The sequence below is a fragment of the Eleutherodactylus coqui genome, chromosome 2 (genome assembly GCF_035609145.1).
Source record: "Eleutherodactylus coqui strain aEleCoq1 chromosome 2, aEleCoq1.hap1, whole genome shotgun sequence".
NCBI classification, from domain to species: domain Eukaryota; kingdom Metazoa; phylum Chordata; class Amphibia; order Anura; family Eleutherodactylidae; genus Eleutherodactylus; species Eleutherodactylus coqui.
Genome location: NC_089838.1, coordinates 195247180 through 195264771, shown reverse-complemented (window position 1 = coordinate 195264771; position 17592 = coordinate 195247180). Strand labels below are relative to the sequence as shown.

Below are 17592 nucleotides of genomic sequence, written 5' to 3'. Positions count from 1 at the left end.
GAGACGGTAGTGCCTGTGTCCTGAGAGGGGGGTTGGATCTCAGTGGCAGGTTGGGGCACAGGGGGAGAGGCAGCGGTGCAAACCGGAGGCGGTGAACAACCTTTGTCCCACCTTGTGGGGTGCTTGGCCATCATATGTCTGCGCATGCTGGTGGTGGTCAGGCTGTTGGTGGTGGCTCCCCGGCTGATCTTGGCGCGACAAAGGTTGCACACCACTGTTCGTCGGTCGTCAGGCGTCTCGGTGAAAAACTGCCAGACCTTAGAGCACCTCGGCCTCTGCAGGGTGGCATGGCGCGAGGGTGCGCTTTGGGAAACACTTGGTGGATTATTCGGTCTGGCCCTGCCTCTACCCCTGGCCACCGCACTGCCTCTTGCAACCTGCCCTGCTGCTGCCCGTGCCTCCCCCTCTGAAGACCTGTCCTGTGTAGGCGTTGCACACCAGGTGGGGTCAGTCACCTCATCGTCCTGCTGCTCTTCCTCCGAATCCTCTGTGCGCTCCTCCCTCGGACTTACTGCCCTTACTACTACCTCACTGCAAGACAACTGTGTCTCATCGTCATCGTCCTCCTCACCCACTGAAAGGTCTTGAGACAGTTGGCGGAAGTCCCCAGCCTCATCCCCCGGACCCCGGGAACTTTCCAATGGTTGTGCATCAGTGACGATAAACTCCTCTGGTGGGAGAGGAACCACTGCTGCCCAATCTGAGCAGGGGCCCGAGAACAGTTCCTGGGAGTCTTCCCGCTCCTGAGCATGTGTCATTGTAGTGGAGTGAGGAGGCTGGAAGGAAGGAGGAGCAGCAGACAGAGGATTCGGATTTGCAGCACTGGACGGCGCAGAACTCTGGGTGGATGATAGCTTGCTCGAAGCACTTTCTGCCATCCACGACAGGACCTGCTCACACTGCTCATTTTCTAATAAAGGTCTACCGCGTGGACCCATTAATTGGGCGATGAATGTGGGGACACCAGAAACGTGCCTCTCTCCTAATCGCGCAGCAGTCGGCTGCGACACACCTGGATCAGGAGCTCGGCCTGTGCCCACACCCTGACTTGGCCCTCCGCGTCCTCGGCTGCGTCCACGTCCTCTAGGCCTACCCCTACCCCTCAGCATGCTGTATTACCAGTGATTTGATTTCCCAGGCAGGAAAGAAATTGGCGCAAGGCTGCACTCAACCGTAGCTGGTTGCGTCTGATTTTTTTACGTTCTCCACGCAGCACACACGTACCCAGAGCCCTTAGGACTGACAGAGGCAGGGCAAATATACTTTTTTCCCTTTTGTTTAAAAGGATAGGCCCACTGCGTCTATTCACTGACTAATATAACTGTGTTGCGGCCCTGCAAAAGTGTCACAGAACTTTACTGTTGCAGAGTTATTAACTGTGGCAGAGCAGGTATTTCCCAGGCAGGAAAGAAATTGGCGCAAGGCTGCACTCAACCGTAGCTGGTTGCGTCTGATTTTTTTACGTTCTCCACGCAGCACACACGTACCCAGAGCCCTTAGGACTGACAGAGGCAGGGCAAATATACTTTTTTCCCTTTTGTTTAAAAGGATAGGCCCACTGCGTCTAATCACTGACTAATATAACTGTGTTGTGGCCCTGCCTACACAATTCTGTGCCTGTAGTATCAATGCAGGGTGCAATGCTCTGCACCGCCGATTTTGAGAAAAAAAAAAAAAGCAACACAGCTAACAGCAGCCTGCACAGTACTCCACACAGTTAAATGTGGCCCTAGAAAGGACCGTTGAGGTTCTTGAAGGCTACACTCACTCCTAACACTCTCCCTGCCTAAGCACCACTTCTGTCCCTAATGCCGGGTGCAATGCTCTGCACTGCCGATTTTGAGAAAAAAAAAAAATTTCTCCACTGCTAACAGCAGCCTGCACACACGTAGATGTGGCCCTAAGAAGGACCATTGGGGTTCTTGAAGCCTACACTCACTACAAACACTCTCCCTACAGCAACTCCAATAGAACAGCACTTTCCCTCACTAACTCACACGGCATCTGAAGCGAGCCGCGGGAGGGGCCGACTTTTATACTCGGGTGACATCTGATCACCCCAGCCACTCACAGCAGGGGGGTGGTATAGGGCTTGAACGTCACAGGGGGAAGTTGTAATGCCTTCCCTGTCTTTCAATTGGCCAGAAAAGCGCGCTAACGTCTCAGAGAGGAAAGTGAAAGTAACCCGAACACGCTAATATTCGCCCGAGCATCAAGCTCGGACGAGTACGTTCGCTCATCTCTAATAATTATCTGTTTAGACGTGGTGCCTTTTATGTAAAAATAGGCCTATGAGCTCCCAAACGATCTTGCAATTTATGCCAATATTTTCGGTTAGGGGGATTTAGTTGGCGGTCCCTGCCCTCATAAATAAATAAAAAACCCAGGTATAGCCAGGCCCAGTAGCACTCTCGCAAACTTTGTATAGCTTAACGCCAATACTGGCGCATTTGAGAGTATGAATTGGAAGAATGATCGATGGCCCTTAAAAATCATAAGGGACTCGTCCACAGACAGATTTTTTTCAGGGGTGTAAATATTTTTAAAGAAATCTTTTAATAGGGTAATTAGGGGCCTCAATTTGCATAATCTGTCATACTCAGGGTCCTTCATGGGGGGAATTTGGGTATTATTGGCAAGATGGAAAAAACGCATTGTGTTTACAAATTGCTGTCGGGGCATTACTGATGCCTAAACAGGGTGTTCACGTGAACAGCACTAGCGGACCAGTAGGACCGTACGGATGATTTTTTTTTACTAGTCCCATTAATAGGACAATAACCAATAGTTTTTTTTAGCTCTTGGACATTTTTGGGGTCCACATCCTAGAATATACACAGGTGGGGTGCTCTGTAATAAATTGTCCAGCATAAATATTTGTTTGCTAGACAATTAGTTCTAGCACGATGTCCCTAATAAATAAATTTTAAAAATTAAAGGGGGTAAGATTAGTGACATCCACATTAATGTCTGGAGTCACAGTAAATTGGGGTGTGTGGGGTGAAAATAAGTCGGCGGAATTCCACATTGTGGGATGAACTGCACTACTCGGCCCTGCTGCCCTAACCACTACTTCCACCTCCAAGGGGCTAGTTGTAGAGTCGTTGCTGTCAGAATATAGCGGTTCTTCTGATGCAGTTGTGGTATCGCTACCTGAACTGCTAGAGAACAGTAGCGCGTACAAGAGACTTTAGGTGAGTGTTTTACTTTCCCCTCATGAATTGGATCCATGAGGGGTGATGAAAATCTAACTTTATTTCACTTTTTTAAACTTTTCCGTGATCGCCGCTATCCATTCGTGACATCTCCTGCCTCCCAGCTACTGAATCTCCAAATCTCCAGGGTGACCCAGGCTTCTGTGTATGCGCCGCCATATTCTGTTTGTCACGCATGTGCAGAAGCCCGCAGCAGGTCAAGATCGCCACAAGACATCATGGAGGAAGGGGGTAAGTATTTTCAGGTGCCCTGACAGATCTGATCCTTGAGGGGAGCTGAAACATTACCTTTGGTTAATTACCTGAAGCATTACCATTGGTTAACGACGATCACGGACCCAGAGACCAATCATCGCGGTCCCCGGTTACATCTCCTGCCTACAGACTCCCGTCAGTGGACGGGAGCCAGATTTTAAATATCCCGCACTGATCTGGTCTTCTGCGCATCATCGCCATTATTTCTTAGGCACACATGTGCAGAAGACTGCTGAAGGTCATTCTCGGACCGGATCGTCACAGGACATCGCGGAGGACAGGGGAAGTAGTTTCAGCCCCCCTCATGGATGCGATCCGTGACGAGTGCTGAAACTAACTTGTTTTCACTTTTTGATTACTTTAATGCAATTGGCGCTATCCATTGGTTAGGTCATCAATAATTGATCAGCTGTGGTCTGCCATTTGGGACACTGACTGATCAGCTGTAGTGGCATTAGTAATTGCTGGAAAGCTCCTATGAAAGTCAATGAGAACTGTACCTGCAAATACCAGTGCCGACCACTACACATGGATCGGAGCATTTTGCCTTTGCTCTTTAACCCTATCTTCTCTTCAATTTCACCCTCTGGAGCTCCCAATCCACATGCAACAAGCTCCCAACCATCCATGACCTCTTCATTAACAAACACCTCAACCTGCTCGCACTCCCTGAAACGTGGATTCAGCAGTCCAACTCTGCCTCCCCTGCTACTCTGTCCTACAATGGCCTGCAGAATTCCCCACACCCCCAGACTGGACGACAGGCGTTGCGGAGGAGTAGGCATTCTCATCTCGCAAAACTGCACCTTCCAAGTCATTCCCCCGACTCCCTCCCACACCTTTCCGACATTCGAAGTCCATACCCTGCGACTTTTCTGTCCATTCCCCTTACAGGTTGCAGTTATATACTGATCTCCAAGCCCTACCTGCCTCTTTTTGGACCACTTTGCCACTTGGCTCCCCCACTTCTTATCCTGCGAACTCTTAACCCTTATTCTTGGTGACCTCAATATTCCCACTAATGACTACTTCTTCCTATCTGCCTCCCAACTTCTAATGCTCACCTCTTCCCTTGTTTTATCACAACTCTCCGACTTCCCCACTCACAGAGACGGCAACACTCTTGATCTAATTTTCCTCCACTTCTGCTCTGCCTCCCATTTTACTCAGACCACAACCTCCTCTCCTTCTCCATTAGGCACCCTAATATTTCCCCAGACCCTCCCACCTATTGCACCTCCAGGAACCTCCAGACCGTCCACACCCAACAGCTTGTTGAGACCCTACAGTCCTCCCTAGCTCCCATTGCTCTCTTTTCAATGCCAAACCTAGCAGAGAAACACTACCACACCACCCTCAGACGCGCCCTGGATGAAGCGGCACCCCCCGTGATCCGAGTCATCCTCCGCAGACCATGACAACCTTGGCTCAAGCCCCAAACGCGCTTCATCCGGCGGTGCTCTAGGTGTGCTGAAGCCAGCAGACTTCTCTCACTTCAGATTCATGCTCAAAACCTACAATCTCGCCCTCCACCCACCACGCCAAAAAAGTTTATTTTACCTCCCTAGTCTCCTCGGTATTTCATAACCCCAGATGACTTTTTGACACCTTCGCATTCAAGCCCTGCATCCAGAAAGCTGATGCTCTGATTAGCTAACTCAGCACAGCATCAGCCAATGAAAGCCGGAACCAGGTTAAGCAATCACAGCCATTCAATGATATAATTGGGCATTCAAGCCCTGCATCCAGAAAGCAATGCTCTGTCGGCATGGAGAAGGAAACGACAGCCTGCAGCAGCGCCACGGGAAGTGAGTATTGATTTTTTTTTTCTACAGTGTATTCTCGGCATATAAGACGACCCTCGACTTTGGAGAAGATTTTCCTGAGTTAAAAATCGTCTTATACGGCGGAAAATACGGTAGTTAAAAATACAGAAGGCAAACAAAATTATTCAGACAATACCATATTTAGTAAAAGTTTCAAATAGGCAATTTTGGTGTATAAACTAATGAATTGCAAGATAAATATATAGAACAATCTCCCCATATTTTATTTTAATAACAGTGTATTTTGCACCACTGTATTTGAAGACTATTGCATCTAAGTTATTAAAAGCCTTAAGCCTTCTAATAATTGTAGTGCATTTAGAAATGTCTGCCTGTTTGAACTTCTTTTTATGAACAGTTATTTGACCATAAAATTTATATATATTTTTTTACCACAGTATCTCTATTTTGACCAAGCCCACTCCTCTCATAAATTTTCTGTTTTGGCTAGAGAGGAAAAAAGTTGCAAATGCTTTGTAAATGTATTGCACATTCCATGTGCCTCAAAAAATCTCCAATTTACATTAAAAACTTGTACAAACTCAATAATAACTGGATCAACATATGTACAATTAAGGGCTGGTTGCACCAACCATGCTGTTGATCCAGGTTTAGTTAAACTATGATCAGCTGTTGAATTTACTTTAAGAAAAAAGTATTGCACCAGCACTTTTTGATCCAAGATTTGCAAAACCTAGTTCACTCGATCAAAGGCTGAACCTAGAAGAAATATATCGCTCATAGTGATTAATGACTGTGGTCAGGTGATCTTTCCAGCATTCTTAGTGATCTTCCCAACATTCATAGCGATAGTAGAAACATAACCGCTACCAGCAGAAAACATGGGTGTAATTTTGAGCTATCAGCCTAGCCCACCATCTTGGCCTTTGACTGTTAAACTAAGTTCAGCTAGCTTGGTCCACCAAAATCGGGGGATCAAATTGAACCTAAATTTGAACCAAGCTCATGGGCTAAACAGTGTTGGTGCAAAGTTTTTTTTACTTGATCTTAGATCAACTTTTATTAATGTAAAAATGAAACTTTGGTGCAACAAGACCTAAGTGATAGGTTTACCTCTAACGTTTTGTCTGTTTTTATTGTACAGTGTGCTACAATAGAGAACAATAAATTATAAATACTTGGTTATTAGAAGTGACAAACACCTATTATAATAACTGCTCACATCCATAAAAAATACTTGCTAGATTAGTTTCTGGTTTTAGCTGCAAATAGTCTTTTATATCATTGCTGACCGTCTGCTTAAAACATTATTTATTTCTCTTGCGTAAAGGAGTATTCCATTCTATTTTAACTAATGACCAATCCCTTCGATAGTTCATTAGTAGTTGATGGATAGGGGTCTGCCACTTGGTACCATCATATGATTGTCCAGCCCGCTGCCTGTCATCAATGCTCAGAGGAAGCAGGGTGAGCACCAGGGTGAAATCAATGGGAGTGTCGTGCTGTGCCTACACCTCCTGCTCAGAACAATGTGACATTCTTACCATTAGAGGAGCATGAATCAGTGCTGCAGTCCCAATGATATCAATGAAAATGAAGCCGGAACCGTACTTGCTTCCTCTAACCGTATCAATGATGAGATTATGCAGATTGCAGCCGGATGATTAGCTGAATGGGGGTCCCGAATGGCACACCCCTGTCCATCAACTACTGATGACCTATTGGAATATACCTTTAAAGAACATTAGCATACTCTGCAGCAGCACTGCACATGGATTTTAAATCACTTACAGCCATCTTTGTCCTCTATGGAACTCACAATCCAAATTCCCTATCTGAAAGACATGTACACTAAGGCCTCCTACAGACGGGCAGAAATTCAGCGATGGGATTTCCCGCAGAATTTCCGCCCGTGCCCACTGCCATGGGATTGCATTAGATAATGCAATCTGATGCACACAGCCGCGATTTGTCCGCGTGAAAACACGCGCAGAAAACAAATCGCGGCGTGTTCTGTTTCTGCGCGGGTCTCGCAGAGGCCCCCACAGAAACGTCACTAGTTACGGGCCATCTCTGTTCTGCGCATGTGCCGGCTGGGCAGCAGCTGGCACATAGCACAGAGGGGAGACACCGGGAGTGGGTGAGCCGCAGCGGTCACTGCAGGGGCCTAAGATCAATTTTGTATTGAGCTAATTTAACCTATTTGTATGTTTTTGGAGTGTGAGAAGAAGTCAGAATACCAGGAGGAAACCCATGCTAACAAGGAGATAATATAAAAACTCCATGCAGATGTTGCCTTTGGTTAGATTGTAACCCAGGACTCCAGTACTGCAAGGCAAGAGTGCTAACCGGTAAGGCAAATTATTGTTTTATACAAATTCTGCAGAGCTTTGTAAGGGAAGTAAATAAACAGGAAATATAAAAAAGTCAAGTAATATAATAAAAATATAACAAGCAAAACATAACTCCTCACCTGGCTCCCTGCTTCTCCTGATTCACCCTGTAAAAAAGATGAAGTATGAGAAAGGTATTCAAGTGATTTGTAACTAAATATAGTTATATACTTTGCTAGTATATTTTGTGTTCATATTTTATTTTGGGATTTTGCATTGAATCTATCTTAAATGATTAAGGGAGTTTATGAACTTTTATTTGGGGCTACTTTCACAAGAGCAAGAATATGAACTCCATTTTTTTGAATGGAGTCATACACATGAGCGATGTTTTCCCTCACAGAGACACTGGAGTCAGAGCTATCTGTTTTCACTCCATACTGTGTGTTTTGCCAGTTCCAGTGGGTGCCCAAACTGCTGATCAGTCAGTGTCCCGAGTTCCAGTGTACCAGCTGATCAAGTATTGATGACCTATCCTAAGGAGAGGTCATCAATTAATATTGCCTTGAAAACCCCTTCAACCCTTTAGTAACGGCCCCATTGCCTTTTTACGTCCTAGCTAAGTGGGCTGTAATCCTCAGGGAGCTCAAAACATCCTTCCTCTGAGGATTAAAGCCACGTGGGCTGAGAACGTGACAGCTTCATGCTGACAGCTGCTGGAGGTAGCCGACAACCTGAAGCTGTCATAGGGGGCTGGCAAAAACCGACCCCAGGTCATGCAATCGGCGCTATTCATTGAATACCATTAAAGTACATAAAAAGTGTAACAGCACAGACAGGAGGAAGGCAAGACCACCATTACTCTGTCCCCTCCACATCTGTACCTCACTGCACCCTGGTCTAGTGCCTAACTCCCATCCACACTATGCTCATGTGGTGTCTAATATTACTGAAATCGAATTTATGACTTATTTTTCCTGAAATGTGTGACACTGCATAAGTTTGATACTGATCAGTGATATATCCGTCACAGTATTAGGCAAAATTAAAATATAATAATTTTTATTAGTTTACCACTTAAAAGTATATCCACATACAGGCCACAATAGAAATCCCCCAGGTGACATGATAGATACTATGTCTCGAGAGGGATAACAAACACACATAACATGTATGTAGAACGCGTATATACACGTGGGATAGTTTGCCCCAGAAGAATAGATACGACTCCGATCAATCAGACAATTATAATAAATAATGCAGATTCATTGACTGTATTGCGGGATTATATCCTACATCGGCTTGATTTTAATATATATATCCAAATTTAGGGTGCATGCAATGTATATCCAAACTACAGATGCATGTAAATTACCCTTTTTGTTGATATAATAGAGGTGTCAGGATCAGAGATAGCGCTCCTTCAGTGCTATATGGTGATATGTTCGTTAAATAAGTTAAAATGAAAGGACTTACCCGGTACTTAGTGAGTTTCCCTCTGGTGGGATAGCTCACTAGTACCTCCAATTCCGGGATAGCCTGTAGATATAGTGGATCATATACACCCCATTTTTTCCTTCATCCCGTGAAGCGCTAGACTGGATATTTTTGCTCTGGACTTTTTGTTGATATAATAGGTTTGTGCTGTATTATAGCATAACAGCACTAATTTAACCTAATAACCCTAAAAGCTGGTAGAATAGTTTGTGTAAGTCAACCTAGCAGAATAGCAGAACAGGATAAATGGTATGAGAGACAGAGCCTCTGGCCTTGATGGTAACATATATAGTAACATAGTATGTAAGGCCAAATGAAGACAATGTCCATCTAGTTCAGCCTGTTTATCCTCCTATGTTGTTTATCCAGAGGAAGGCAAAAAAAAAACCTAGAGGCAGGAGCCAATTAGCCCATTTGGGGGAAAATTCCTATGACAGAGCCTCTGGCCTAGATGGTAGGTCAGGTCTATGACAGAGCCATCTGATCATAAAAAAATGTAATAGACAAACAAATCATCATGGTTTGAAACACCTGAGCTTTATTACAACAAATGTTTTCTTAATTTCTAGAGAAAGTAAAACATAAAGAGCTTATTATTGCTTGAAAAATCTAATCTTTAGGCCGCCTGCAGACGAGCGGGTCGGATCCGGCAGCGAGAATTCTCGCCGCGGGACCTGACCCGAGAGCCTGCAGGGACGAGCTCGTATTCACCAGCGCCTGGCGGCCCCGGCTCTTTCATGTGCCGGCTGCCGCGCAGCCGGCGCATGCGCAGACCGGAGCCGGCGGCTGGGTGAGTGCGTGCCCCGCACAAAAATAGGACATGCCGCGGTTTGTTTGCCGCGCGAGATTTCGCGCGGCCAAACCGCGGCCGTCTGCATAGGAGTGCGTATTGTAATGCACTCCTATGCAAACTTTCAGTGGCGGAAATCCCGCGGCGGGATTTCCGCCCGTGTGCAGGCGGCCTTAGACGAGTTGTAATATATGATCCATTTCCCAAATACCATCACTATTTTGCACCCCTGTCATGTGAATTTTTTCATCTGCATACATGCCTATTATATCAACAAAAAGGGTAATTTACATGCATCCGTAGTTTGGATATACAAATTTGTGTGTGTGTATATATATATATATATATATATATTCATTCAAATCAAGCAGATGTAGGATATAATCCCGCAATACAGTCAATGAATCTACATTATTTATTATAATTGTCTGATTGATCAGAGTCGTATCTATTCTTCTGGTGCAAACTATCCCACATGTATTTACGCGTTCTACATACGTGTTTGTTATCCCTCTCGAGACATAGTCTCTATCGTTTCACCTGGGGGATTTCTATTGTGCCTGTATGTGGATATACTTTTAAGTGGTAAACTAATAAAAATTATTATATTTTAATTTCGTCTAATAGTGTGAAGGGCATTCAATTCAACTTTAGACTTTTTGCCTCTGTGAATAATGATCAGTGATATATAGATTATGGTAATAATGCTCATTGAATGAATTTAACACATACCTTGATGGAAATTCCTGGCGGTCCCTGTGGCCCAGGAAATCCGGGAACACCAGGAGGTCCTGGATGTCCAGGGGAGCCCGGCTGACCCTTTGAACCCTATAAATATGATTAAAGTACTAAATCAAAAAAGCTTGTACATTTATTGTCTAAAACGTGATATAAACTAATGTTAAACTCTTGTTTTCACGACATCCATTTTTAATATATACTCAGTTAAATTAAAAAAAAACACTAAACCAATAATAATAATACAAGAAAAACACAGCTAAAAAATCCAAATTCTTAATCAGCACAATCAAGATAAGGCAAGACATACTTACAGGGGATCCAGGAATGCCGCCAAGCCCAGCAAGTCCATCAACTCCTCCCAGTACATAGCCAGGTTCTCCCTATGCCAAGAGATCATACTTATAATTGATTGAAAGAATATGAAGAATGCTTACAATAACTGGATATATGAAATTAAGCCATAATACATCCACTAACTAAACTTTATTAGGAAGCAACTGTTATCAGTGTATTAGGAAACAGATAATATATTAGATTATAGAACAGGTAAACCCAAAAAAGATAATATTTTGACTATTTTGTAGTTATTTTTAATTGAAAAAGTGTATAATATTCTTCATTCATATAGTGTCCACATATTCCTTAGCACTTTACATTTCAAAGGGTACATAAATAAATAAAATCAGACATTATAGACTACCAAACTTAACAATTCAAATAGGAAGGGCCTTTCTCATAAGAGTTTACAATCTTTGAAGAAATTGGAGTGATACAAGGGGTAAAAGTGCTTGTTCTTCACAATGGTTCAATCATCTTTTATACTAAATATGGTTGTACACTAAGCTATATAAACCGATCACCAGTCAGCATTTATGTATGTACATATATGAAGTGCATTAGGGTGAAATGAGAAATAGGGGGTTTCTGTTAAAAGTAGCGATGAGTTTCTGATGAATAATGGTTGTTAAAGGACATTAAATTTATGAAATTTAGCCTTGAATGAAAATATGTCTTTTTAGGACATGCTTAAAACTGTGGATGTAGGAAATTAATATGGATTGCACATTTGTACCAATATTTGCAACTTTTACCTTTTCTTGTCACTTCTGAAAATTGGCGACAATACTGGCACAAGTAAAAGGGCCTCTTGTGGCCCATCAGATTTATTATAAATTATGCCAGGAATTGCGATAAATTATAATGGAAACCCACTTATTACACAGTCCAGTGCACAGACTGGTCAATTGTGTCAAATTTATTAGGAGACATGTGCCTCTTAATAAATTAGGTGTATTTTATTATAGCGTACCGATTATGAAATGCCATTCCTAGTAAATATGCCCCAAAATGCTTCTACTGAAAAAACTGCAGCATAAATAATCTTTGTAATTTTATTCAATTTGAACAACTGTGCAACTGTGCATCTGTAATGTATTCATATTGTATATATCTGTGTCTTTATGAATGAATTGTAGTATGCAATGGAGCCTGCACGGGTCGGGCGGTAGAGCGCACGTGCTATTACGTGCATTTCACAGTTATGTCCGCCCGCACTGACCCCGTGTAGCCGTCCGGCGTAGTGGAACACTGAAAGCCGAAATGCAGACAATAGTAAGTTTCCTATATAAGAATTGTACGTATATGTGTGTATATTCTGCTTGATAAAGTCGCCTGAGCATGACGAAACGCGTTGCAGTAATAAACCAGTTCATCTATATCCCGGCCCAAGATTCTCCCACCTGTCTCCTGCCTGAGCGCTGGGTAAAGTTTTTTATTCTTTTCTGGATCTTCATAAATAATTTTTGGCCACAACCTGATTAATTTTCAAGCTAGAATGGGTATTCCACAGGATATGCTATAAATGCCATATAGGTACAAGTCTCACCTTGGGAACCACCACCTGTTGGGAGAACACCACATTTTCCATGTAATTTAATGGAGAAATTACCATGCTTGTGAATGGCATTCTCCATTGAAGGCTTTGGAAGTTACAGACAGAGCCATGCAAGCAGTCAAAAAATACCTAAGATCCAGACATTTGTTGGGAATCTCTCTCAGGCAAAAGTAATGGGTCCAACAAAATCTTATCTACATTTGCTGACAACTTTATTTTCCAAAGGTAGAAGAGAAAACAAGGGGATCTGCTATTTTGGACCTAATTCTAACCAACAGGGAGGATTGGTTGAGGAAGTAAGGGTGGCTGGGTCCTTAGGAGGCAGTGATCATGTTATCCTTGAATTTTGGATAACAAGGAGAAGAAGACCTGAGAAGACTCAGACCTCAAAGTTTGTTTTAAAAAGGCAGATTTTAATGGACTCAGAAAGAGGCTAGGAAGGATCCAATGTGTGGATGTTTGCAAGGACAGAAATGTCCAAGAAGGTTGGGATATATTGCAAAATGAGATTCTCAAAACACAATTGTTACCAATCCCTAAAAGAAGGAAGAATAGGAAACATTTAAAGAGACCAGGATGGATGAACACAGAACTTAAATACACTCTAAATATGTTTATAAAATGGAAAGAAGGGGGAATATCTAAAGAAGAATACAATGTGTTCTGCAAAAACTGTAGGGAAAATGTCAGAAAAGCTAAAGGTATTAATGAATTGAGGCTTGCAACAAATGCCAAAAGCATTTTGGGGGTATGTCAAAAGCAAAAGAAAAGTCAAAGATGCTATAACATGTTTATAGGATGAAAATGGTGAATTGGTTAAAAATAATGTTGAGAAGGCTGAACAATTCCTATTTTGTATATGTTGTCTCTCAAAAAGTAGATGTAACATCAACTGATCTGCCCTATGCTACTGGGGGGAATTAAAGCATGCAGGTTATCTATAAACAGAGAGATGGTGATGGAACACTAAGTCTCAAGTTCCAGATGAATTACATTCTAGGATACTAAAGGAAGCAGCAAAGGCAATTGCTGAACCCCTTGCCATAATCTTTGAAAATTTCTGGAAAACAGGGGAAGTCCCAGAAGATTTAAAAAGGGCACATGTTGTCCCTATCTTCAAAAAAGGGAAGAATGTGGATCCAGGAAACTACAGGCCTGTGAGCCTGACTTCTATAGCGGGAAAGATCTTTGAACAAATAATTAAATGGCTTGTATACAAGTACTTGGATGAGAATGGAGTAATTAACCAGAGCCAGCATGGTTTTGTAACAAACAAGTCATGCCAGACTAATCTAATTTCCTTCTATAAAGAATCACTGACTGGGTTGATCAGAAAAATGCAATAGATATAGTATATCTTGACCTTAGTAAAGCATTTAACAAAGTATCTCATACCCTACACTTATTGAAAAAATGACCAAATATGGGATTGACAAGGCAACTGTTAGGTGGATTCGCAGCTGGCTGAGTGATCGTACTCAAAGAGTGGTCATAAATGGCTGCACATCCAATTGTAAGAATGTGTCAAGTGGGGTACCACAAGGCTCTGTCCTAGGCCCAGTATTGTTCAACATTTTTTAAATGATCTGGAAGAGGGAATTGAGGGGAGATGGATCAAATTTGACGATGACACAAAGCTAGGAGGGATAGCTAACAATAGGCAAGAGAGCGTATTCAAAAAGATCTAGAAAAGCTTGAACAGTGGCCGGTGACTAACAGAATGGTATTTAACAAGGAGATATGCAAGGAAGGTCCTACATCTGGGCAAGAAAAATGAAAGAAGCACATACAGAATGGGAGGAATTGGGCTAAGCAGCAAATGTGAAAAAGACTTGGGTATACTAATAGATCACAGGTGAGTGGTCTGTAAAAATGTCCTATGATGAACGGTTAAAAGATCTGGGAATGTTTAGCTTGCAAAAAAGAAGGCTGAGAGGAGACTTAAAGGGGTTGTCCCGCGAAAGAAAGTGGGGTTCAGCACTTCTGTATGGCCATATTAATGCACTTTGTAATATACATCGTGCATTAAATATGAGCCATACAGAAGTTATTCACTTACCTGCTCCGTTGCTAGCGTCCCCGTCGCCATGGTGCCGTCTAATTTCAGCGTCTAATCGCCCGATTAGACGCGCTTGCGCAGTCCGGTCTTCTCCCTGGTGAATGGGGCCGCTCGTGCCGGAGAGCTGGTCCTCGTAGCTCCGCCCCGTCACGTGTGCCGATTCCAGCCAATCAGGAGGCTGGAATCGGCAATGGACCGCACAGAGCCCACGGTGCACCATGGGAGAAGACCCACGGTGCATCGTGGGTGAAGATCCCGGCGGCCATCTTGGTAAGGTAAGTAAGAAGTCGCCGCAGCGCGGGGATTCGGGTAAGTACTAAACCTTTTTTTTTTTAACCCATCCCTTGGGTTTGTCTCGCACCGAACGGGGGGCCTATTGAATGAAAAAAAAAAACATTTCGGCGCGGGACAACCCCTTTAATAGCTGTCTACAAATATCTGAAGGGCTGTCACAGTGCAGAGGGATCAGCCCTATTCTCATTTGCACAAGTAAAGACTAGAAGCAATTGGATGAAACTGAAACATATTAGATATTAGAAAAAACTTTCTGACAGTGAGGGTGATTAATGAGTGGAACAGGTTACCACAGGAGGTGGCGAGTTCTCCTTCAATGGAAGTGTTCAAACAGATGCTGAACAGACATCTGTCTGGGATTATTTAGTAAATTCCTGCAATGAGCAGGGGGTTGGACCAGATGACCCTGGTGGTTCCTTCCAACTCTACGATTCTATGATCTATGAAGATGGGAATAACCCTTTAATTATCTTAATTGCAGGATGCAGAAGAAAAACTTACTCTGTCCCCTTTTTGTCCAGTAGATCCTGGGTAGCCTTGAGGTCCCTAAAATTAACAAAATATAGCAAAACAAATGGATTATTACTGATTATGAAGAACAGGAGTAGATAATGTTTACCAAATATATTTTGAGTCAGTTAAAAATAAATATAGTACAAGGAATTGCCTGGGTAAGCTGTCATTTTTGATATTACAAAGAAGTCCACTGTAACCTGGATGCATCTCTCTTTCATTCAGATTTGCTGCAGATTTCACCCTTTGCAATGAAGCAATTCTGCATCAAAATATGCATGCAACATCTACAGATTTTGCTACAAATCCATAGCATAAAGTACTGTCGTTGAGCTAGGTCTGGTACTGCAGCTCAGTTCCATTTACTTGAATGGGGCTGAGCTTCTAAGTTTTCTGAAAGAAAAAACAGAGAGCCTTTATTTCTACTTATATACTTACAGTATCTCCTTGAAAACCTTTATGACCCTAAAAATGAAAATTAATATTTACATTAGGTTAAATCTCAGTCTTAGAATATGTTGCTTGTATGCAATATAAATATACTGTAAATGTAGGTTCATATATAATTCCTGTATACAGGTTCATTCCAATACTTTTTACCCCAAATTAGGTTTCCACATTTAGAAATGATGTCATATTCCTAGAAAATGCCATCATTTCCCAATCAGTGGATCTGACTTCTGGGACCCCCAACTATCCTCAAAATGCAGGGACCACAGCACTAGTTCAATTGTAAAGACCTGTGTTGCAGTTTACTGCACAGTGAGTAGGAGTGAGCACTGCTGTGCAGGGCAAAAAGGTCGAGGCAACTTTTATCCCTTCATTATCAAGATCGACAGGCACCTCAATGGTTGGGCCCTCAAACATCAGGATGATACAGCATATCCTAGGATATTGCTATAACATTACAAAATGAAGATACCTCTTTGTGGGAATTGTCTTATGCATACCCCTGTCCATCTGCCCTATCTACATATTCATAAACACACAAACACATAGATTGAGATTGTTATATATTCACCATCAGACCAGGTGGACCTGGAGGGCCTGTTCTACCAGGACGTCCTGGAAGGCCAGGAACACCATCTTGTCCAGGCAGACCCTAGAAGAATGACTTAATGTTATGGTGGTTTGTTTAAAAAAGGATATTAGTATAATCAAATATATTGAATAAATATCAAAAATCTTCAGAAATCATGCAATCTGATAAAAAAATACAAATTGAGTAAAATTGAGGAGTGTACCCATTTCTGCCAACCATGGTTGAGATAGGAACACCACTGATTATGAGGTGGTCGGGTAGCTGGGCTTACAGAAACATCCCAGCCTGGCTGAGACACACTGTTTCTGTAACTCCCAAAGAAGTCAGTGGAAGTTACACAAACAGTGTAGCACAGCAAGCCACATTGTATCCTCAACTCCTGAGTTACTGAAACACTGTTTGTGTAACACCCATTGACTTTTTGGGAAGTATGAAAACAGCATAGGACATGGTGCTCGGCTATTTTTGTTCTCCTGACCATATCTCAGCCAGCACCACATTCATGGTCGCCGGTAATTGTGGAAGCCCTAACTCAAGATACTGTAGATGCAGTTCCCTGAGGTAGGACCTACACCTATCAGACTTTTATGGTATATGCAGTGAATATATGATAAAAATCTGAGATGGGAATACCCCTTTAACAAGGTAATATATTGGAATGAGGATTAAAATGAATGGAAAATATAAAGGAAAAACTCATATATTTCCTTTCTGCTAGATACACTTATGGCTTTGGCTGAAAATGTGTGTCAAACAAAACATACAGACTGTATAAAAAACTGCATATACTTTTCCAGCCTACGGCCACTAGACAGCATTTTGCATCAATATTTGTAAGTCAAAACCAGGAGTGCAAAATGCACAGAGAATGAATATCATTAAAAGATTTGCACATTTTCTGCGTTTTGGGTGAACCCCTAGTTTTTGGTTTACAAATACTGATGCAAAATACTGACAAAAATACTGCAAATAGTGGCTTTGAGGATATTTAAATACAGGAATTATGAGTAAATCCTTTAATTAAAGTTTATGGGCATGTTAGACATATTACATATGTCAGATGTTCTATGGGAAATTAATAAATGGAATGGAAGAACTAGAATACCCAGAGAGGCTATTAAATTGGGATTATTCACACTGGAAAAAAGGTGGTTAAGGGGCGACCAAATACC

At 42.5% G+C, this 17592-nt stretch overlaps 1 protein-coding gene across 6 annotated transcripts in view; it reads right to left on the bottom strand.

Annotated features, from left to right (window-relative positions):
* Positions 1-17592, bottom strand: part of LOC136612061 (collagen alpha-1(VII) chain-like) — a 268004-nt gene that overhangs the window by 128526 nt on the left and 121886 nt on the right. For all 6 annotated transcript variants that reach the window (XM_066592145.1, XM_066592146.1, XM_066592144.1 and 3 more), the window contains exons 30-35: positions 16400-16480; positions 15817-15843; positions 15367-15411; positions 10930-10998; positions 10610-10705; positions 7731-7757 (exon numbers count right to left, since the gene is read on the bottom strand). In XM_066592145.1, the coding sequence (XP_066448242.1) occupies positions 7731-7757; positions 10610-10705; positions 10930-10998; positions 15367-15411; positions 15817-15843; positions 16400-16480 (345 nt within the window). The remainder of the gene's footprint in view (positions 1-7730; positions 7758-10609; positions 10706-10929; positions 10999-15366; positions 15412-15816; positions 15844-16399; positions 16481-17592) is intronic.